General features: G+C 45.0%; 1 protein-coding gene across 1 annotated transcript in view; it reads right to left on the bottom strand.

Moving 5' to 3' along the window:
* Positions 1-12,077: 12,077 nt before the first annotated feature.
* LOC144156090 (fibroblast growth factor receptor 4-like) overlaps positions 12,078-20,209 on the bottom strand; it is a gene marked incomplete in the record, with an annotated part of 113,094 nt that continues 104,962 nt past the window's right edge. The window contains 5 exon segments of the mRNA XM_077687881.1: positions 12,078-15,064; positions 16,050-16,155; positions 17,165-17,302; positions 17,476-17,546; positions 17,620-17,742. Coding sequence (XP_077544007.1) covers positions 14,966-15,064; positions 16,050-16,155; positions 17,165-17,302; positions 17,476-17,546; positions 17,620-17,742 — 537 coding nt within the window.

The following is a 20,209-nucleotide window of genomic DNA, read 5'->3' as shown; positions in this document are numbered from 1 at the left end:
GGTTTTGAGAATTTAAACAATTTTGAAAAGAAAAATCCACTTTTTTTTTTTGTGGTTAGAAACATTGCTTAGGAAAGTTGATAAGAGCTACTCTGTTTACTAGTTACATCATGGGGCTTAGTAATTTTACGTAATTTAAGTGGCCGCCTTTCAGATAGAGGTGAAAAGCAAAAGCACCCATGTGTTGAGATTTCGGCTCGCGTTAAATGTTCCCAGGTAGTAAAAATTGATCTGGAGCCCTCCACTAAAGCACGCCTGATAGCCTGATTGTTTAACTTCCAAAATTTGAGTGTTGCATAATCCCCCAAAAAATGGTCTTTCCTGCTGCAAAATTTGTGTTGCCCCACCCTCTAGAAATGTGCATCTGGAGCACTATCAAGACTGTTGGCTGGCCTGTGCTAAGGCACTGCACAAAACCCAGCACTATGCTACGGGGACAGTACGCACTACCCTGGCCAATGTGCAGTAGTAGCAAGGGCGGTAGACAAGCAGGGTAACTCAACTTCACCGTGCTCATTCCTTATGGCCAACCCAAAGATGGGGAAGAGGTGGCCATAACCCTTGCAATTACGGACTTGTTGGCTATTACCATAATCTCGGGCTCAAAGGCTGCCCTTTTCCCAACTAAGCAAGTGGTGTGATCTCCACCACCGCTTTCGCCAAAACCTTAAAGGAGCCATGAAGAGAAAACACAAGTTTGGTTCATTCAAAAGATTGCCTCGTTAGAATCATACCGACACCACTTTTAACGTAAACTTTGCTCAAATAAGCTACATAATTAGGAAAAAAGGGAATGGCCATGCGACCCACCAGCTCATTTCCCGCAACAGAACCTATGATGTCATACCAGACAGCTTTGCGATTGGCGGAGGGCTGCAAAGCAAACGCAAATTAGGCAGAGCTTATATGCTTGCCGAACGAGCTATATGCGCCTAAATTTAGGGCACATTCTTTTTAAAGCCCTAGGAATGGTGGGACAAACAGAGGAAGTTACGAAATCACGCGTAAACATAGAAGTACCGATGCGTACTGCTGTTGGTACTGCGCGCACTATGCTTGGTTTAGCTGCACAGCACTGCGGGGCTTTGGGGTTGTTTCAGACAACACTGGCCGATTGACGCAAGCGACGATGTCTTACGTGACCGTATTTGTCGAGCGAGCACCATGTTTCACGAAACAATCGTCTCCATGAACAAAACAAGCCAGGTACAAATACGTCCACAAACAAGCCAAAGGCAGAAAACGGCTTGCTGCGGTGTGGTAGCGCCATCTAGGTTCACTAACGGTAAACAAAGCCTTGTGATGTCATTGCAGACCACGGAAATGTATGATTTAGCGGGAAAATCAAAATTTTAACTTAATTTCTCAGTCAATAAAGCCTCGTTTGCATTCGGACAAGCGCTGGAGGCACTATAAAACACGAAATCTCTCTAATAACACAAACTTGTGTTTTGTCTTCATGGCGCCTTTAAAGGCCATGAAGACAAAATACAAGTTTGTTTCATTTGAAATAACTAGCCTCTGTTTGCTCACTCAGCTCTATTCCAGCCACAGAAGACATTTTCTTAGCCGGAAAAATGCAAGGAATATTGAACAACTTCCGAATTTCGCGGCATAGTGACGTAACATGGCCAGGAGTGATGTGTTATGGACCTACACAAAAAACGTTATCAGCTGCACATTAGCATTCAAGTGGTACAATCAAACGAAAACAGAGGCCCCACTACCATCTCCCAGTGATGTTTTTAGGCGATGGCTCAGCTGGGCGGCCGCCAATCGCTGTGACGTCATAAAAAAAATTGCCGGAAAGTGGCTAGGGAGTCGCTAGAGTTGAATGTTTTCTTTAGTATCTAGATTTGTTTGAAGTTGGACATAAAATTGGTATTGTTGTTATTGGAGCAAAACAGCCTTTTTAATGAACTGAACTTGTATTTTGTCTTCATGGCCTTTCTAAGAAAACAAAGCCCAATCCCAGTTTCACAATACTTCTGATGGTATGGACACCAGTGCATTCATCTCTGCGTTACCGCGACTATCTCAATAGGTACACGGGCCGATACAGGTAGTGCAACACTGCAGCTGCCACTCTACAGCACACGATCTGGCAATATCCCAATAAATCACAGGACCAAGAAGAAAAAAATTTGGCTAGCTTCGCACTGATGGTGCGCTGACTGGGGAAACAGAAGCTGGTGGCCTCACCTAGCTTATTCTTGGTTCGGCTAAGTTTATGCATGGTGCTTGAAGACTCGGCCAAGTTTTCTGCATGGTTATGCTTCGAGTCCTGCTCACGTTTTGTACGTGGTGGTGTTGTTAGCCCCCAAAGAGCAGTTAGCCTTTGGTCATTGAAATATGTGCAGTTTACACGTGCCCGCCGGCTTTGTGGTGAAGCTCCAAGAGTAACGAAGGGCACAGCGGGACAAGCACTTGCTCAAAATTTTTTAGCTCGTTCGGTTTCCACCATTCGGCTTGTTTGATCTGGCATGTGAAATGCCAATTAAGAAGTAAATTACCACTATTGCTTCTTGGCCTTCTGCAGGGGCGAGACAGCTGCGCATATTGCACAGTTTTGATCGAAATCAGTTTTCCTGCTCTCATTTCGGCGCACGTTAAAGATCCCCAGGTGGTCAAAATTAATCCGGAGCCCTCCACTACGGCGCGCCTCATCGCCTGCGTTGCGTCGGCGCGTTAAACCCCACAATCATCATCATCAGTTTTCCTGCTCTCGGCAGCTCCAAAAGCATGAATATTGTGCAAAACTGCTCCAAAACAGCCTGAAAGACAAGGATTTCGACCCTTTCAACAGTTTTGGTGGGGAAAAGGCTGACTTGACAACATAGTTTTCCAAGCAACCAAGTGGGGCTGTTTTCTGCAAGGACGGGGTTGTCGTCTTGGTATCACTAGGTCAGCTGAACCCTCGTCGTCTTCCGGTCACCGCTCTTATCATCGCTCACTAGCAAACGCATAAATGACAGGGAAGGAAAGACTGAAATGAAGCACACGATAGCTTCTAAAGCGTGATTGGCTCTCCAACTGCATTCGCTGAAACGGCCTTCCCAATTGGGCGTCACTGTGGTAACAAAAATCATGGCTTCTGGTTAATGTGTGTAGTTGAAGAGCTCAGTGCACATCGTTGATCTTTCTCTGGTTTAGTATATGCGGTCAGTTGGATTCCCATTTAGTCATTTTATCTTTTGTAGTACTGAACAGTGACACAAATGCAGGGATAATGTTGAGAACATGTTCCATATCACAGGAAGTTGCACGACACAAAAGAGTGAGTCCACTGAAAACAACGTGGTGGCGACGACTTCGCCATGGCTTGTACTTGAGTGTGAAATTCGGTGCATGTTTCTACTGTTGGGTTTTGTGAAGTGAACCTTTGGGCTCATTGCGATGTTATAAAATGTGCAGTTATTGCTGCGTTCGACACTGAGCTCGCGAACCTCGGGAATTGAACAATCAGCATGTGCCACAAGTTGTGGCACATGCTGCGTCACTGCGACGTGTTCGGGCATGCAAGCCTGATAGAAGGACGGGTTACGCGAGTAATAGTAGTTGATGTATGGGATGTGAACTTTAGTGCCAAAAGCGAGGGGGGCAAACAGAAACAGTATTCAAATCACAGTCATGGTGGACGTGCGCCTCAGGGATTGAAATGGTGCGACAACCACCACCTCGCTTTGTGAAACTTCTGCCATGGCCCTACACAAGTTCGTACAATGCAGTTAGGGGTTACAAATATAATAATTTGAGTATTGAAATGGTAAAGAAAAGCCTTATAATGGCAGTGTTTTCCAATTCGAAATTTTTTACTGCATTTTACGTTGTCTATGCACACAGTCTCAATACAATTTTTATTTTTTATTTATTTATTTATTTATTTAGATAAGTGCCCACAAACAGCATGACGCCTTCAGCGTGGTGCACAGAAGAAACAAGGGAAAGGATAGAAAAGGGAGATGTGTACAATGGGGAAAAAAGAGTATAGTAAAAATAACATCAATGGATCAAACATTATGAGGCTGACTCACACGATTCTACAACGCAAAAGAAGACACTCAGAACACACTCAGAAGATGTGTACCATAGCGAAAAAAGAGCATGAGAAATGAAAATAACCTCAATGGAACAAGCATTACATGGCTGACTCGCCTGATTTTACAACACATAAGTACACACTCAGGCTTTAGATGAATTTTTAACAGCTTGCACAAAAGTGCTGTAACGATCAAAGATACTCAGATCAGGCACTTCAAGTGAGTTGTAAAGAAGTTGCATTCTCTGGACAGGACTTTTATGATTGACGTCAGGATAAAATAGCGGCGAGGAACGGCATCGTGTGGGGACATGAAAATTGATGGAAGTTAGCAAATCGGCAGAGTCAACAGCTCCATGAATGAGCTTGTGAAGAAAGCACATATCGAGGAGTGTTCTTCTGTCACTCAGTCTGCTTAATCCAGTGTGGTCGAGTATTCTGTCATACGTGTAATATATTTTCCTGAAAAGGTAACGATCATAATAGATTCTAACAAATCTCATCTGGACTCGTTCCAGAGACAGTGACAAGTATTGAGGAACAGAGTTCCATACAACCGAGCAGTACTCTAGCCGGGAACGTACAATAGCCCGAAACAGGGACAAATAGCAGGTAGGATCAGTGAACTCTTTCGTGACACGTGTTACGAGTCCAAGGGATTTCATTGCATCGCTGGCTGTTTTTTCAATGTGGTGTTTAAAACTTAGTGATGAGTCAATGTGCACACCCAAGTCCCGCACTGTTGACGCTCGAGTAATGGAACCCCCATGCAACTTATACAAAAATTGAATCGGCACCTGTCGACGATGGTATGATATCACATTGGTCTTTGATGGGTTGATGCGAAGCATGTTTGCTGAACACCATGCTGACACGGTGTTGATGTCATCTTGTAGAAGAGAGCACTCGCTAGCCCTGTCTATAGGCCGAAAGATCTTAATGTCATCAGCAAAGAGGAGCATTTCAGAGTGTTGCATGCGCTCAGCCAAGTCATTGATAAAAATCAAGAACAACAAGGGGCCCAGGTTGCTTCCCTGAGGCACTCCAGAAGTTGAGCGAAATTCACCAGAGAAACAGCCCGAAACTCGCACAACGTTTGTACGGTTAGACAAGTAACTTTCAAAAAGCATCAAGTATATCTTACATATTCCATAGTTGTCCAGTTTCTGTAACAGCAAGGAGTGTGACACAGTGTCGAATGCCTTTGACAAATCAAAGTAGATTACATCAATTTGGTGTCTTGAATGCACTGCAGGGACCACTTTGCTAAGAAAAGCACACAGATTTGTCACAGGTGAACGATGAGGAATAAAGCCATGTTGTTGTGTACACAGCTTCTGGGAGAAGTAAGAGTAGAGACGGCTGTACAAAATAAGCTCCAGAACTTTGGACAGAGAGCAAATCAGTGACACAGGTCGATAATTGACCACAAGGGAAGGGTCGCCAGACTTAAATATGGGTGCAACAATTGAGTGTTTCCAAGTGGTTGGAAAGACTCCAGATTTTATACAGAGGTTGAAGATGTGTCTCAATAAGGGTGTAAGTATCGGTCCGCAGCCCTTAACAATGAAGCTAGGGATGCCGTCGTGGCCACATGATTTTTTGGCCTTCATTTTTCTAAGGGCTTCACGAATTTCCGTCTCTGTCACTGGCGTTGCCGCCAGGCAGTCTGCCTGTAAGGTCTTATCTGCATAGTCAGTGTTGCCAGTATTACCAGCTGAAAAACTGGAGCTGAAGTGGCTAGCCAACAGGTTGGCAATTTCTGTTGCGTTGGTACATGCCTTGCCTGCAGCTGTGTGGATCGTTGAAATTTTAGATGATCGTGAGCCATAACTGTGCATGAACCTCCAGAACTGTTTGGGGTCCTGCCTCAAAGATGTTTCAACTCTGTCAATGTAGGCTTGCCTGTCCCGTTTCAACAGCTGCTTGGCCTGTCTTCTACAATCGCTGAACATTTTATACGCTGTTGGGCAGCCTGATACTTTATGAAGGTGGTGCAGGTGTGCCTTTCGCTCAAGACACTGTCGCAGCTCTTGAGAGAACCAAGCCGGATACATGGATGGACGGGAAGTGCGTTGCGGGATGAACCTGGCCATTGCGTCTTGTAGTGCAGCAGTCAATTTGGCCGTGGCCGATTCTGCACAGTGGTCGCTGAGCACGTCTGACCAGTCGTAGTCCCTTAGGAACACATACAGGCCGAGGTAGTCCCCACGGTCAAATTGAAACTTAGTTTGTGCACGAGGAACGTGCCTCACCACTTTCAATGAAAACACTATCTCTAAAGGAGGATGATAACTATCTACCCGTGTTAGTGGAGCACATGCCCTCTGGACACAATCATCAGGAGAGGATGTTAGTATGACGTCAAGAAATTTTCCCTGGTGGTTTGGGCAAGTGTTTTTTTGATATAGGCCATGAAACATGATGAAGTCTAACATAAAAGATGCTTTCGGGCGTGACGCAGCAGCAACCTCGTGAACACCTGTAGCTGCCCAATCCATCCCAGGCAGGTTAAAATCACCACAAATGCGGACATTATATTTTGAAAAGTCTACAATTTGCTCAAGGCTCTGAAAATGGTTGATGAATTTGGTAGCATCATAAAGAGGTGGAAAATAATAATTTCCCAGTAAATAGCTGGCGCCATTTCTGGCGGATACCTCAATCCAAACACTTTCCTCGTAAAGCTCTAGATCACCTCTACGGCGCACGTTAAGCGAGCTGTCCACCGCAATTAGCACACCCCCTCCTCTTTTTTGCTTAGTCGCGGCATAATTGCGGTCACGGCGGAAGACTGTGTAACCAGGTGTGAAAAATTGAGCACTTGCGCAGGAATCGTCCAGCCACGTTTCCGTGAGGCATATAATGGGATAGTTGGTGGTGGCTACATTAGAGTAAAATGCGTCGGCCTTCGTTCGTAGGCCGCGGACATTCTGGTAATAGATGGTGCAAGTAGGGTCCGACATGCTTATTTAGAAGTGTCTTTCTGCAGTACATCCTGCCGGCCATGCAGCGTTCCGAAGAAAGGGCGAAAGAGACAGCCTTCGGGCCATGCCTCGGGCGTGTTGATGCCGTCGAAATGTTGCTCCTCGATCGCGACATGAAACGAAGAGTAGCTGGGATGCCGAGATGGTAGCTGGGTGCACGTCACTTCAACGCCGTTTAAGAGGTCTTTCAACGACGAAGTCAATTTAAAAAGTTTGCAAGAAGGCAGTGCAATATGTACCTTGTAATACTCTGTTAAAGCATTTTCTGTCAAGGTTATTTCAGTGTCATGTGCATGCAGTGTCATCTGCATTTGTGTCACTACACGCGATACTACTGCTACAAAATCAACCAGTCCTCCTCGCCTCTGTGCCCACAGTGTGGTGTGCGTGAAGACCTCCAACACCTAATATGTGACTGTGTGCGCTTTACTACACAAAGTGTGTCTCTCGCAGTGTCCCTGGGCTGGCCGCTGTCCGCAAAACTAGAACTGAGGGACGTATTAGGTCCTTTGAACTGTTCCAAACGTGCCTCTCGTGCAACGAAAGCCTTATTGGCATACCTAAAAGACGCAAGTCTTGATCAGACTTTGTAATTAGTTAAAATCATATGTATTCCTCTTCATCATTATAATCATCATCGTCATCGAATTCATCTGGCGTAGCAAGCCAGGCATCTTAGCTGGGCTGACATCGCCAGTTTTCATTAAAGATTGTTCTCTCTCTCTCTATCCCAAACTGATTCAAGAGGATACTCCTCCGCCCAAAAATTGCCACACAGTTGGTTTTGAAGCTTCTAAAATGATGCATTAAATATCAGTAACTGCTTCAGATAAAGTTCTCTTACTCCAAAATCGAAATTTTGCTGCTCCAAAAACTGCTCCCAAATCTGTTCGTGCTGTCTCGCCGCTGCTTTTGGCTTCTTTCATTTTGGAATTAATTCTCTTTGCACCATCACTACTGCACCACTTGTCGCAACAAGCGTTAGAGCAAGCCGTCCTCTGGCACGTTTCCAAGGCCATGCTTGTACCAGCTGTATTATCACACCTCCTGCAGGTGGCGACACGAATCCCGCCCAAGTGTGGCAAGGCACAGCTACGGTAAAGCAGTGCCCGTGAGCGCGATGTCGTCACTCGGCGAGGTTTCCTTGCACACGTTCGGCGGCTCAACCACTAGCTTAAACAGCATCGCTGTTAAAAGGCACTCGAATTGCAAGCAGTGAACAATGGGAGGCCGTGTCGCTGAGCTCGCTTCCAGGGCTTCGAGCTGGTGCCACCCAATCAGCAGAGGACGCAGCCAGGGACCGTGGGTTCTTGGCCACCGTCTGGTGGGACGGAGACACCAGGCAATCCCGCACGGTGCAGTCATCTTTCACAGGGATGGCAATACAGTCGGTATGCTCTCTAAAAGTGATTAATAATTTCCAGGAAATTTATTTGATTCCAATTCAAGCTTTATTGAGTGTTTATTTTTTGTGCCATCGATCATCTTTGGTACCATCCACTGTGGACGGTCAACAAAGACACTGGATTTTTCAACTCATGTAGGCAATTCCTTCAAACGGCATTCAAGGAGGAGGGGGCAAATGTTTTATTGAATCAAATCGAAATACCGTACTTGCACAGTTCTAACGCGCCCCCATTGTAACGTGTGGGTAAGTTCGCGCAGGAAAATTTAAAAAATAATAATTTGACGTTGACTGCACCGCACAGAAGAAAAAGACATGACACCACGTACCTGGAAGAAGGAGGTTTTATTTGGTGTATGCAGCTGTGGAAGCCAAAAATGATCGTGCTTCATAAGATTGCTTATCCAGCTACTGCTGGAAATAAAGTTATAGCGGGGAACGTTGAACCTGTTTGTGATTTCGAGTGCCTTGATCTTCATAATTCTAGGTGTGAGGGGCTAATTACGGTAGCACAAAAAATGTGCGACAGCTGACCAAGGTATGCGGCATGCCATTGAGAAATTAGTGCACCGGAATTCACTCGAGTGGTGTTGACGGATTGATTTTATTGGATTGAGTTGGATTTTGGGAGGACTTCGTGTCTGTTCCATATAGCACTGCTGCTGGCCGCTTTAAAGACTATTTCGGTTTTGAGCCCGATTGTAACGCGCACACAAATATTAAGGCTACCTTTTATCAAAAAAGGTTGTGAGTTAGAATCATGAAAATACGGTAAGTAAAAATATAGATAGGTGGGTGGTCCCCTCAGGAAACCGCCCGCTTCCAAAGCCTGGGTATTCGGGTTGATCAAGTGTCACTGGACCTCTGGGTGCAAACTACGGTAGTCATGCGCATTCTCACTGCTCGGGAATGGGGAGGGGATGGGACCAAGATGTGATGTGCGGGACCATACAAGATGGGTTGTTGGGGCAGGGAGATAACTTCGATTAAGTAACATTCAATAAGATAGCAATGGATGAGCCGTCTGTGTACACTGCATGTGGCGTAAGTCTCAAACTTGCCATTGGTGAGACAGCTGCGCATATTGCGCAGTTTTGATACAAATTTGTTTTCCTGCGCCAGGCTGCTCCAAAAGCTTGAAAATTGCGCCAGACTGCTCCAAAACAGTCTCAGCGCCAAGGATTTTAACGCTCCCGTCAGTTTCGGTGGGGGAAAATGCTTACGGACGGCATAATTTTCCCGCACCCCAAGGTGATGCTGTTTGTAAAGGTTTAATTGACTGATCATCCAATAAAAAACCCACATAAAATTGTCCCCGAGGAAATTTTTTTCGAAAGTCACAATGTCGGGTTGGACATGTTATATTCTGCGAGTTAAAAAAAAGTTTTCCCACCGAAAACCATTGCAAAGTCCAGTAGAAAAACACTTTGTGTGCTGAGGTGACAAACTATTTGGGCGAGCTGATGAAAAAAAACGCCCTGTATCTCCAGAACGACATTACTGGGCGCCGCCATTTTGGTGGGGTGAAGATTGGAAAACATGGCTGCCGGGCGAAGCAGTTGCTCGTGGTTCTGGCAGAGGCTCATTGTTCACGCCGATTTCTACCGTGGTTTTGGTTATGGGGGTGGCTGCGTTTACATATTGATCTGTTGCGGGAAGTTGTTCGACTCGAAAGACGGGAATGCATGTCGGCCTTGAGTGTGAGGCGTGGTGCGTGCCTGAAGTGAAATTTTGGACTCATTGCGGTGTTTTAAAACGCTTCGTTATTGATGCCTGTGACAGCGAGCTTTCGAGCGGCGGGAATGGGACGATCGACACTCCAGAAGTGGCGACGCAGGCACATTGCAGCAAAATGTTCAAGCAGGGTTCGCCGATAGCGGGAGGGGCTATTATTGCACGCTAGTAATAATGGTTCATCTATCTGAAGTGAAATTTATAGCCAAAAGAGTGGTGACGAAACATACCAACGTTACTAAAGTTACGATTGTAGCGAACGTGCACCTTGAGGATATATATGGGAGGGCTGGTGGTATGCGACGACTGTCACCTCGCTTTGCGCAACTTTTGTCGTGGCTCTTACACTTGCGCGCAAAGCCGAGTGTGGGGATTAAAAATAATAATAATTTCGGCATTCACATGGTAATAAAAATGCCTTGCGAGTGCTTAGTTTTTCAGTTCGATATTTTCAACGGAACTCCACGCTATCTATGCATAGAGCCTAAGAATTTAAAAATGGTTTGTAAAAAGGTAGTGCAGTTCGTACCTTGTGATACTATGGTAGAAAAAACTATTTAAAGGCTGTTTCAGCGTTATGTACGTACAGAACCGATTAAAAAGTGCACTTTTGCCCCCCGAGTTGCCAAAAATTTGATTTTTTAGGCTCCTTAGGTGACATAATAAATGTCGTTCTCCTGCTCCAAATCAAGGTTCTTCTGCTCCAAAAACTGCTCCCAAATCTCATTAAGCTGTCTCACCCCTGACTTGCACACCTAGACTGTGGTTTTCGGTTATTCATGCAACAAAATGTTTAAAATTTGGGATAAATTAGCACAAGCTGTTATGTAAACATGAGGATAAATAATGATAATTCAAAATAAGAATTTAACAAGGAAGCAGTATATTTCTAAAAATAAAACTATTGCTGAACCTAGGTAACAAAATAACAAAATCAAGTACACCTAACCACTAAGAAAACTTATCACAGTTTCATACCTGCCAGGTTCGCCGTGATGGCATTAGGGAGATCTGTCAGGGGAAGGGGGGGATTAGAAGTAACACACTGGAATATTTTACATGCATGTGTAACTTAGTTACAACAGAGCAGATACCAATTAAACTGTGCCGTCCAAACTACTAACAACCTACACCGCTGGTCACTTGCTAAATCTTCAACTTGGCTGACGCCGCTCTTTTCGGGAAGCCCTATGAATTACTGTCGCGGATAACAATGCCCGCCTCTGCGATACTTTGCCAAAAGAACGTGACTGAGGGTTATCAGACATGAATGGTCTGAACAGGGTTCGATTTTTTCCGCTCTGCTGAACTTCCTCTCGCATTCAGCGCTGCTGGGGTATTGACCGGTTCAACTTTTGCGCACGGCCGAGTATGCTTTTTAATCTCTTCGCTGATAACGATGTCACGTAGTGTAGGATTGCATTGCATTGTCAGGTAGCTCCAGCGCAATGAGGGCATACTTGGAGAAAGATTTAGCAAAACACGGGTAGTTTTCGGAAGGTTATTGTTTTGCCATCAAAATTTGGGAGTCTCCCGGATAATTCGGGAAACCTGGCAGGTATGCAGTTTTTGTGCTGGAAAGTCTCAGATAGTTTTGTTATAATAACTCAAAGTAGGCCAAGTTCAGCACTGAAAGCCACCGCCATTTGGCATCATACACGTTCCAAGCCACTGTAAATGTGCAAATATAAGATATATTTAAAGTGGATCAAATTTGACCACAAATGGCATGTTGTATTTTGCATGCAGCTTTATTATTTGGATTAAAAGCTACCGTGAAAGCAATGAATGCATTTTTCTCACTTTTTGTTTGCTAAATAGAAAACTTAAAGCTGTGTTCTAAAATAGTTGGGCACGCTTCTTGAATACTTCCTTTGTTGTTGTTGTTGCTACTGATATATCACTCCAGCCATTAACTTCGTGATGCAGATTTTATTTTACAGAAGCCAAAACTGAGTGGACAGCAAAGAAAGACTATGTACATAAATGCCAACACATAATGAGCATGACAACATTGTTTGTACTCTCTCTCAACAAACGTCAACATTCAAAAAAATTTGATAGCATCTTCGATATTCTAACAGGCTGCTGATGGGGTCTTATATATTTTAATAGGCCGTGTGTACATGCAGATTCACAGTGTTGACACATTTTCATGTACACTAGGGCTGCCAACGAGTACGTCTAGGTTAATGTATTCACAGAAGCACAACAGTAGTAAATAGGTAAGGTTTGTATGCATTGCACTTTTATAGGTTAAAACATTTTAAAACATTGCACAGTGCAAAGCCATTAAAAGTACTACTGCTTGATACTGCAATGCCATGGCACAAAATTAAAACGTCGTGTCTTAGTCTGTTCTGTACCAATGCCATGAGTGGCTGCCTTTCAGCAACTTGATGAGGCTAGGTAAAAAACAGCACACTATTTGTGAACACTGGTGTTTTGAATAGTTTTTCGTGTCAGCACAAGAGTAGTACAAAGGGTTGATATTTCAAAAGTGTTTCCTTTTCTGCAGCCTTATTTTGAATGCAGCGATGGCTGACTATGGCAGCAGCTCACTTGATGTAAAGCCTAGACATATCAGTTGAAAAACTTGAATTCAAAATGAGATTCTTTAGCAGCCACAAAGTTTTTCAGCAAAAACTGCACAAGTACCGGGACCCATATTGAAAGAGAATTCCTCCCCTCTTTTAGGTTAGTATGCACCGAGTGGGGCTGGCGATTTTGCTGCACCCAAAAAATTTCTTAAAAATTTATTGAGCCAGATGGAATGGGCTGAATTGAAGAAAGGGGCTCGGTAAGATACAAGGGCCGGATGTGGCACTTTGCCTTGCGACCAAAGCCACAGTTCAACCATGGTGCCTGGCTAGCAGTGCAAAACTCAAGACTTCTGGCTGCTAAAAACTGATTGGGGAGTTTTTGTCCTGGAATTATTGGATGTGCCATTGGTAAACTAGTACACAATACGCATGGTAAGTGGCTTAGCCCCTCTGGCTTTAAACCTTTCAGATTTGATATTTTACATCAATTGCGCATGCATCTTCATCAAAATGCAATTCTGCGGCCACATGGGCTTGAAAAGCAACTGTTGACGTGGCCACAGCATCGCATGAGATTTCTCCCACTGTCTAAGCAGCGCATAGGCCTGTCTCTAAGACACCAAAGGGGCACCAGTTTCCCTCCCCAGCATTGGCCACATAAATTTTCTCTATTTACGGCTGGCAGGGACGGTTCCAAGGGCGGGCAACGTGTTGCTGGTGCAAGATGTTTCGAGCCGCTCCAAAACAGCCCTGCGTACTGTCTTGTACCAGCCAATTTGCCAAAAGCACCATGTCTACTTGAAAACTTGTTTCAGTTGCACCTCCCTTCTGCTGTAGGTGAATATTCCTGCGCACTGCCATTTATAGCCGGTACAACAGAGGAGCCCTGTATTTACAGTAGTGGCAAACCAAAACCCTTGTAGGGTTGGTTCAAACTGTTATTCATACTTATCTGTTTAAAGTCCAGCAAAATGCGATGTGTCAAAATGTGCGACAAGTGAAAAAATCCATCCAAGTCGCTATATCATAACTGTCAACATATCCAACGGGTAGGAACATTCATCCGAGTCAAGGCATCTAACGCATCAAAACATCCAAAGAGTTGGAACATCCACGAATGCATTTTTAGGACTGTTGCATGTCTTGACGCATTGGATGGTGAGACTCGGAATCAGCTGTAGGCTGATTCTGTAGCATGTTACAAAATTACCCGCACATTCCCACTGTGCCACGTTGATCTTTCAGTGTAGGTAGTTACTGAAATTCTGACTACTATGAACCAACCATACTAATGCACACTAAAGTGGTATGAACAAGGCAGGCCATAATGCACCATTCCTTTGCGAGATTTCAGTGTAAACAGCATAGAGGGATGGGGGCTCTGGCCAGTTCCAACAATATGACAAGGGCCCTCTGTAGGCTGCAATTTTGGTGTGAGCCACAAGCAGCATGAGGTATTGTGACGTGCTTGCAGCACCCACTGTGGCTTGTGCATGATTGGATTCTGCTTGTCTCTGTCACTCATGCGCGAGCCCAGTGCAGTTATTTTTCAAGCGTTGCTTACCTCCACTGGGCTCGACTTTCACGTCACATTCGGATGTACAGTATAGAGCCCACTCGCACAACACCAAGCTGTTCGGAATGTGTGTCCTTCAGAGCAACAGTACTCTTTGAGGTACTGAAATGCATCCTGGCTTTAATTAGTGCCGTCATTTGTTGCGGTGCAAGAAAGGGGACCGAAATCAGTGTTAGAGAAATCGAGACTGCCAGAGCTCTTGACGAATAACAACTGCTGTACACTTTGCACTTGAAAGCAGTGAAATGCCATACGTTGCAATTTGGGTTCGTATGCTTTGAAAGTGTTCCTCATTGTGCAGGCCATTGCACATGAGAAGCTAGCGGAAGCACCTGTCGAGTGCAGTGCTTGCTTGCCCAGAGCTAAGTCAGAGCACATCTTAAACAGTGCTGTTTAGATTCAACACGACCTAGCGCGAGTTCGCTGCTTCGCGTTGACAGTAATGTGCATGAGGTCATATCCCTGAAATGAGCGATACTTACATAATAAATAACATCAGCTTTTCATTTTACAACCAGCTATTCACAGCTTTTTACATAGAAAGGAGGCGCTGCCTCCCATCAAGCCTGTGCTGGCTGCAGGAGGCTGGGCGCCACCGTGGATCCCCTCAGCAGGAAGGGGCCGCTCTCAAAGGTGGTGTCGTCGGGGGACAGTCGTGCGACTAGGGGGCCGTAAGTATCTTCACACGACCATGTGGGGCGCGGCAAATGAGAGCGAGGAATCGCTTTCAGATGAGCTGGGTGGGGTGTCCAGTACGGGAATAGACAGGTCCAGGTACTCCTGCAGTACGAAGAATGCACCTTTTCAGCAGCTGAGATCACACAACAATTCATTTCAGTGCAGGTTCAGCAGGTGGGTCATTTTATGAACCCATTGTAAGTCAGCAGGTGATTGGCTCCTAGTAGGGCTGTGTACAGGTGTACAATAGCTGCATGTAGACTTGGGGTCAATGTGATGAACTTCCCCTTTCTTAATTGTCTGACAACAGCAAGGCAGAGTAGAAACCAGTATCTTATTTGTGCAGTCCTCTTGCCATGGCTTGATGCCACCCAAAACAGATGCAAATATTCAGGGGCACTACTAGTTATGCAGGACTAATCTGAATACATGCTTTGCTCTATGCTGTTTAGCATTAGAAAACATATGTTGGTTTCAAGCGAAGCTTGCATTGGCTGACTTGCACCAGTGGTGGTGGCGTATGTTGAAACACCTTGTGGCAAAGCCAACTATATCCACATGCTCTAATGACTATTATGATGATGATGCCCTTGAAGTGTTTCGCACGTATCCTGTTGGGGGGGATCAGCCAGGGATAAAGTGTTGACTGTGCCACGCGCTCTTAGGGTGCAGCTTTCGCTCACCATTCGCAGCTGGCACGAGTGCACATGCACTCAAGTGTCACACTTTACCACACCACAGTGGGAGCCAATCAGTGTCCTCATTTAGGTCATTGCCTTTTGATTTTGGCAGAAGTGTTCTCATTTTCATTTTGCTGTAGTGTTTTGATTTTGGTCATTTTCATTTTCGCTGAAGTCAAGCTTCATGTGCACCCCTGTTTTCGGAGAGAGGGGTTCATTCATTTTTTAATTTGATTTATTGTGATAATTATGCAAAAACAAAAGAACCAATGGCTAGTAAATATTTATAGGAGACAGTTCTTTCCCAGGCAAAAGGAGTTCTTGTGAAGTGCACTAAAACTGCTTGATGGCTTCAGAAGCCTTTTTTTTGGCATATGGGTAGGCCCTTTCCTTGCAGAGCTGATTACCTGGTCTGTGGCAAATGTCAGGATGCGGTCGAGGTCATCCACAAGCTCCGAGAACGTTGGCCGCTGGTACGGTGACTGGTTCCAGCACTCCCTCATTATCACATACCTGCACACAATAGTGCCATTCAAGAACACGAGCGCGTCAAAGCCAAATTGCGACGTGATGGCAGTAACCTTACCATTCGCATGCTAGGACATCATGGAAGAAGGAAAACATATTGCTCATTTGGCTGCTTCTATTCTATAACTGCACCTTGAACAGTCCCTTTAACCCTCCTGCTGATGTGCCAAGGCATTCTTTGGAAACACATTAGCCTGCTTGTAAAGTTGAGGTCAAAACTTGTGCCTTCACTCACCCAGAAAGTCAGAGCCTCTGACCTAGTCTCAGCCTCAGCTCACATGGGTAGATTGAGGTCCAAGTATAACCCGGTCAAACACAGCTGGTATCTAGACTGGCTGCATATGTTGCTTTCCAAAGCAGAGGCATTTCCTCTTACGACGACAGCCGTGAATGCGAAGGGATTGTTTTCCCGAGTGCGCCCGTATGCGCGTGGAGCGTGCTAGCGTAACGGTGCGCCTGCATGACCGCTTTCCTGCAAGAGCTTGGCGCTTAGCGTGCCTGTTATACTAGACTCTATTCTAGGTAACTATACCTCCTGCTAAAAAATGTGCCCACTTGCCGGCATGGAACCATTCACAGGGTTCACAACTACCACCATGTTTAAAAGAATTTTCGATGGCAATTGCTCAACGGTATCTAAAATACATCATGATAAAAGGCAGGGCATTCCACAACAGCTTACAGAGGTCTATACATCAATGCAAAAGGCCACCATACAAGGCGAGGTGACAAAAAACAGGCCTCTCCAAAGTATTATCAAGAAGGTTTTAACAGTGTAACTGTGATTCAACAGCTTCCGCTGTGCTTGAATTGCTTTAGCAGGCTGCTGCTTTTCTTTACAGGTATTTTTTGTACCTGAAGTGCATGCGCCAGACATCCATGAATCAGCAGAATAGCCCAACTGCACATGCAATGCACGTTCTGGGCACCTGACATACCGTTAGCAAAAGCTGCCAGAAAAACCCAGCTATACAGGTTGTGTAAGGATACTCACACTTCGAGCGAGCAGCCCTGTGGTTTCTCCATCCTGTGTCCGTCTCTGAGCAACTGGAAGAGCTTTTCAATGGGCACGGATGGATACGGCGTGCCACCCAATGTCATGATTTCCCACAGCAGGATGCCATAAGACCAGCTGCAAACACATGAAAACAAAAATTGAAGCAATGTCTGTAAGCTCCACATTGTATGCAATGCTTCAGCGAGGTAGTCAACTTTTTGGCATTCATGTCTGCACATTGTCAACCCAAAAGCCACGTGGCAGCGTTTGACTAAATGCCCCCACGTCACCAAAGAGCATGTACTTACACATCACTTTGTGTCGTGTAGACCCGGTCAAACAAGGCTTCCGGAGCCATCCATTTGACAGGTAGCCTTCCCTGAAGAGAAAATATGAGAGCGGTGAATAAATGACAGCACAGTGGGCCTACCAAGCCAGGCAGAGGCACTTACATCAGACTTTTTCTTGTAATAGTCAATGTTATGGAGGTCGCGTGCGAGGCCGAAATCAGCTATTTTCATCACGTTGTTCTCCACGACGAGCACATTTCTTGCGGCCAGGTCACGGTGAATGCACTGCACAGGGAGAGTGAAAAAGCGCCATGGAAAATCACGCCCTTCATGAATCGCTTTCACTGGCACAAAGAACTGGCACTGAACAATGATAGTTAATGCTCCTGCACTTTTAATTTCACACATGATGTTCCACCATTCACGTAAATTAAAAAAAAAGGCACCCATGTGTCTAATAGCTGCGGCGCACCGCATTTTCCTGTTATGCTGCGAATGCTTTTAAAGGGGCCATAAAGACAAAATGCAAGTTTGGTTATTGGAAAGATTGCCTTGTTAAAATAACACTGACACCACTTTTAATGCAAACTTCACTAAAAAAAAGCTGTATATGAGGAAAACAGAGAATTGCCATGTGACTCACTAGTGAATTTTCCGCACTGAATTCACGACGTATTACGGGCAGTTTGTTGTGATCGGCTGAGGCCAACAAAATCCAGTGCAAATTAAAAAGGGATTATAAGTTTGCAGAACAAGTTATTGACGGCTAAATTTAGTGCACATTCCTTTAACAGCAACGCTGCCCTTGGTCAAGGCTTTCCTGGGACGAAATGTGGCAACGGCAGCAATCTGGAGAGGGCATAGCCTATTAAATAGGAGATCAGGCGCCAAGCATACATGCAGCAAGGTCAATCTCTTTCATCACCCCTTTTCTCCTCTAATCTTTCATCCTCCCCCTCCCCCCCGCACTGGGTTGTATGCAGGTGAGCCCCCAGCTGGGCTCAATAATATCCCCAGTGCATTTCCTTTCCTTTTCTCATGAACCACTTAGTAGTAGTAGTAGTAGTAGTAGTAGTAGTAGTAGTCAAAGAATGCTTGAACGAGACGCTTCTATAGGCAAAGCTTTTCTAAACTACTAAGTCTGGTGGCAATTTGTATACTTGTCAACATTGCTGAGCAAGAAAAAAAACACTAAGTATATTTGAGGCAGAACATCAATATGTAGGTAACGTAAATAATTGTTCTCTTAATTAAAAATGCATCATCATCATCACCCTGCTCAGGTCCACTGAGGGACGAAGGCCTCTCCCAGTAACCTCCAACCGCTCCTGTCCTGCGCTGCTAGAGTCCACAGTTTACCCCCGAAGTTCCGTATTTCATCCCTCCATCAGATGAATGGCCTTCCCCTTCTTCTAGACCCATCTCCTGGTATCCACTGTGTTACCCTGATTGTCCACCACTTGTCGGTTTGTCTCACTACATGGCTGCTTTATTTTTGATATAGAAAATAAAAAATATGTCGTAAAAAAACAAAAAGCCCTCGCAGTGCCCCCTCGCGGCAGTGTTCCAAGTTCAAAAGTAACAAAAGGTGCCATTAGATGGCACGAGCAATCAAACATGGCAAAAATGAATTGGCTCAACCGGGAATTGATCTGCTGGCATTGAGAATTTCTATGAAACTTAGCCTTTTTATTGGGGAACGCCGAACAGCTTCGCTGCTAACGTCAGCGTTCACGACGTTTTAAGTCGGTGGCACTGTGCTAATTTTTATAGCAGTAAGAATGTTGGGCTAAACAATGGAATTTATGAATACGTAAACATAGAAGCAGTAGTGCGCATGGCAAGCACTATGCCGGCCGACACTGCACAGCCGCCTGTCAAGTCACACAGAATACAGAATATTTCATGACACGATTACTATCAATCATCAACCAGGTATTACTATCAACCAGGTACAAGTCCAGTCAGAAAAAAAAATTGTGCGCGAACAGTGGTCTTTCAATGGTGTTGTTACGCCATCTATGAAGGTAGACGGTAACTAGGCTAACAAAAAATGTTTTTGCCATGGGTGAGAGCCTTAGTCAACATTTGTTTATAAACCTGCCGACGTCACGAAAGAGACGATGTGGCGGGAGAATTGAAATTTTGGCTTAAATTATTTAATGTCTCTGTGAATAAAGCATAAAGCACATTTTTCTGCTAAACATGTGCTGAGGGCCCTATAAAATACCAAATCTTTTGAATAAAACAAGCTTGTATTTTGTCTTCATAGCCCCGATAAACTCAATAATCTCTCAGCAAATTCTCGCCTACAGTCCTGTCTGTCGTCTGATGAAGCATGGCACAACACAAGGTTAGAAAAAAAGGCGGGCCTCTCTCAGACTCCATAATGGTGCATCCACCTGGGGCCAGCTGGAAATGTTCAGGGGCTTCAGAGGGCCAGCAGCCCCTTGTCATCGTGAGCACAACAGCGCTCACGCACCAACCACGTCCTTCAGCAAGCGTAGTAGTAGTAGTAGTAGTAGTAGTAGTAGTAGTAGTAGTAGTAGTAGTAGTAAAAAAAAACACTTTTTTTTGTCCAAAAGTTGGGGTGATTGCACCACAGAGTTATTCACTCAGTCATCTGGACAGCGAGTGTGGCATGGTGTTCGTGGTGCACGAGCACATTCAAGGCGCATATTCAGGTGAGTGTGTTTAAATTTTGCACCAAATCTAGTGTTGCGCCATGAGTGAATGCATGGCATAAAAGTTT

This window comes from Haemaphysalis longicornis, unplaced genomic scaffold (assembly GCF_048455015.1).
Source record: "Haemaphysalis longicornis isolate Haplotype H1 unplaced genomic scaffold, Haemaphysalis longicornis Haplotype H1 scaffold_1, whole genome shotgun sequence".
Classification (NCBI taxonomy): Eukaryota; Metazoa; Arthropoda; class Arachnida; order Ixodida; family Ixodidae; genus Haemaphysalis; species Haemaphysalis longicornis.
This window is presented reverse-complemented; position numbering and strand designations above follow the sequence as displayed.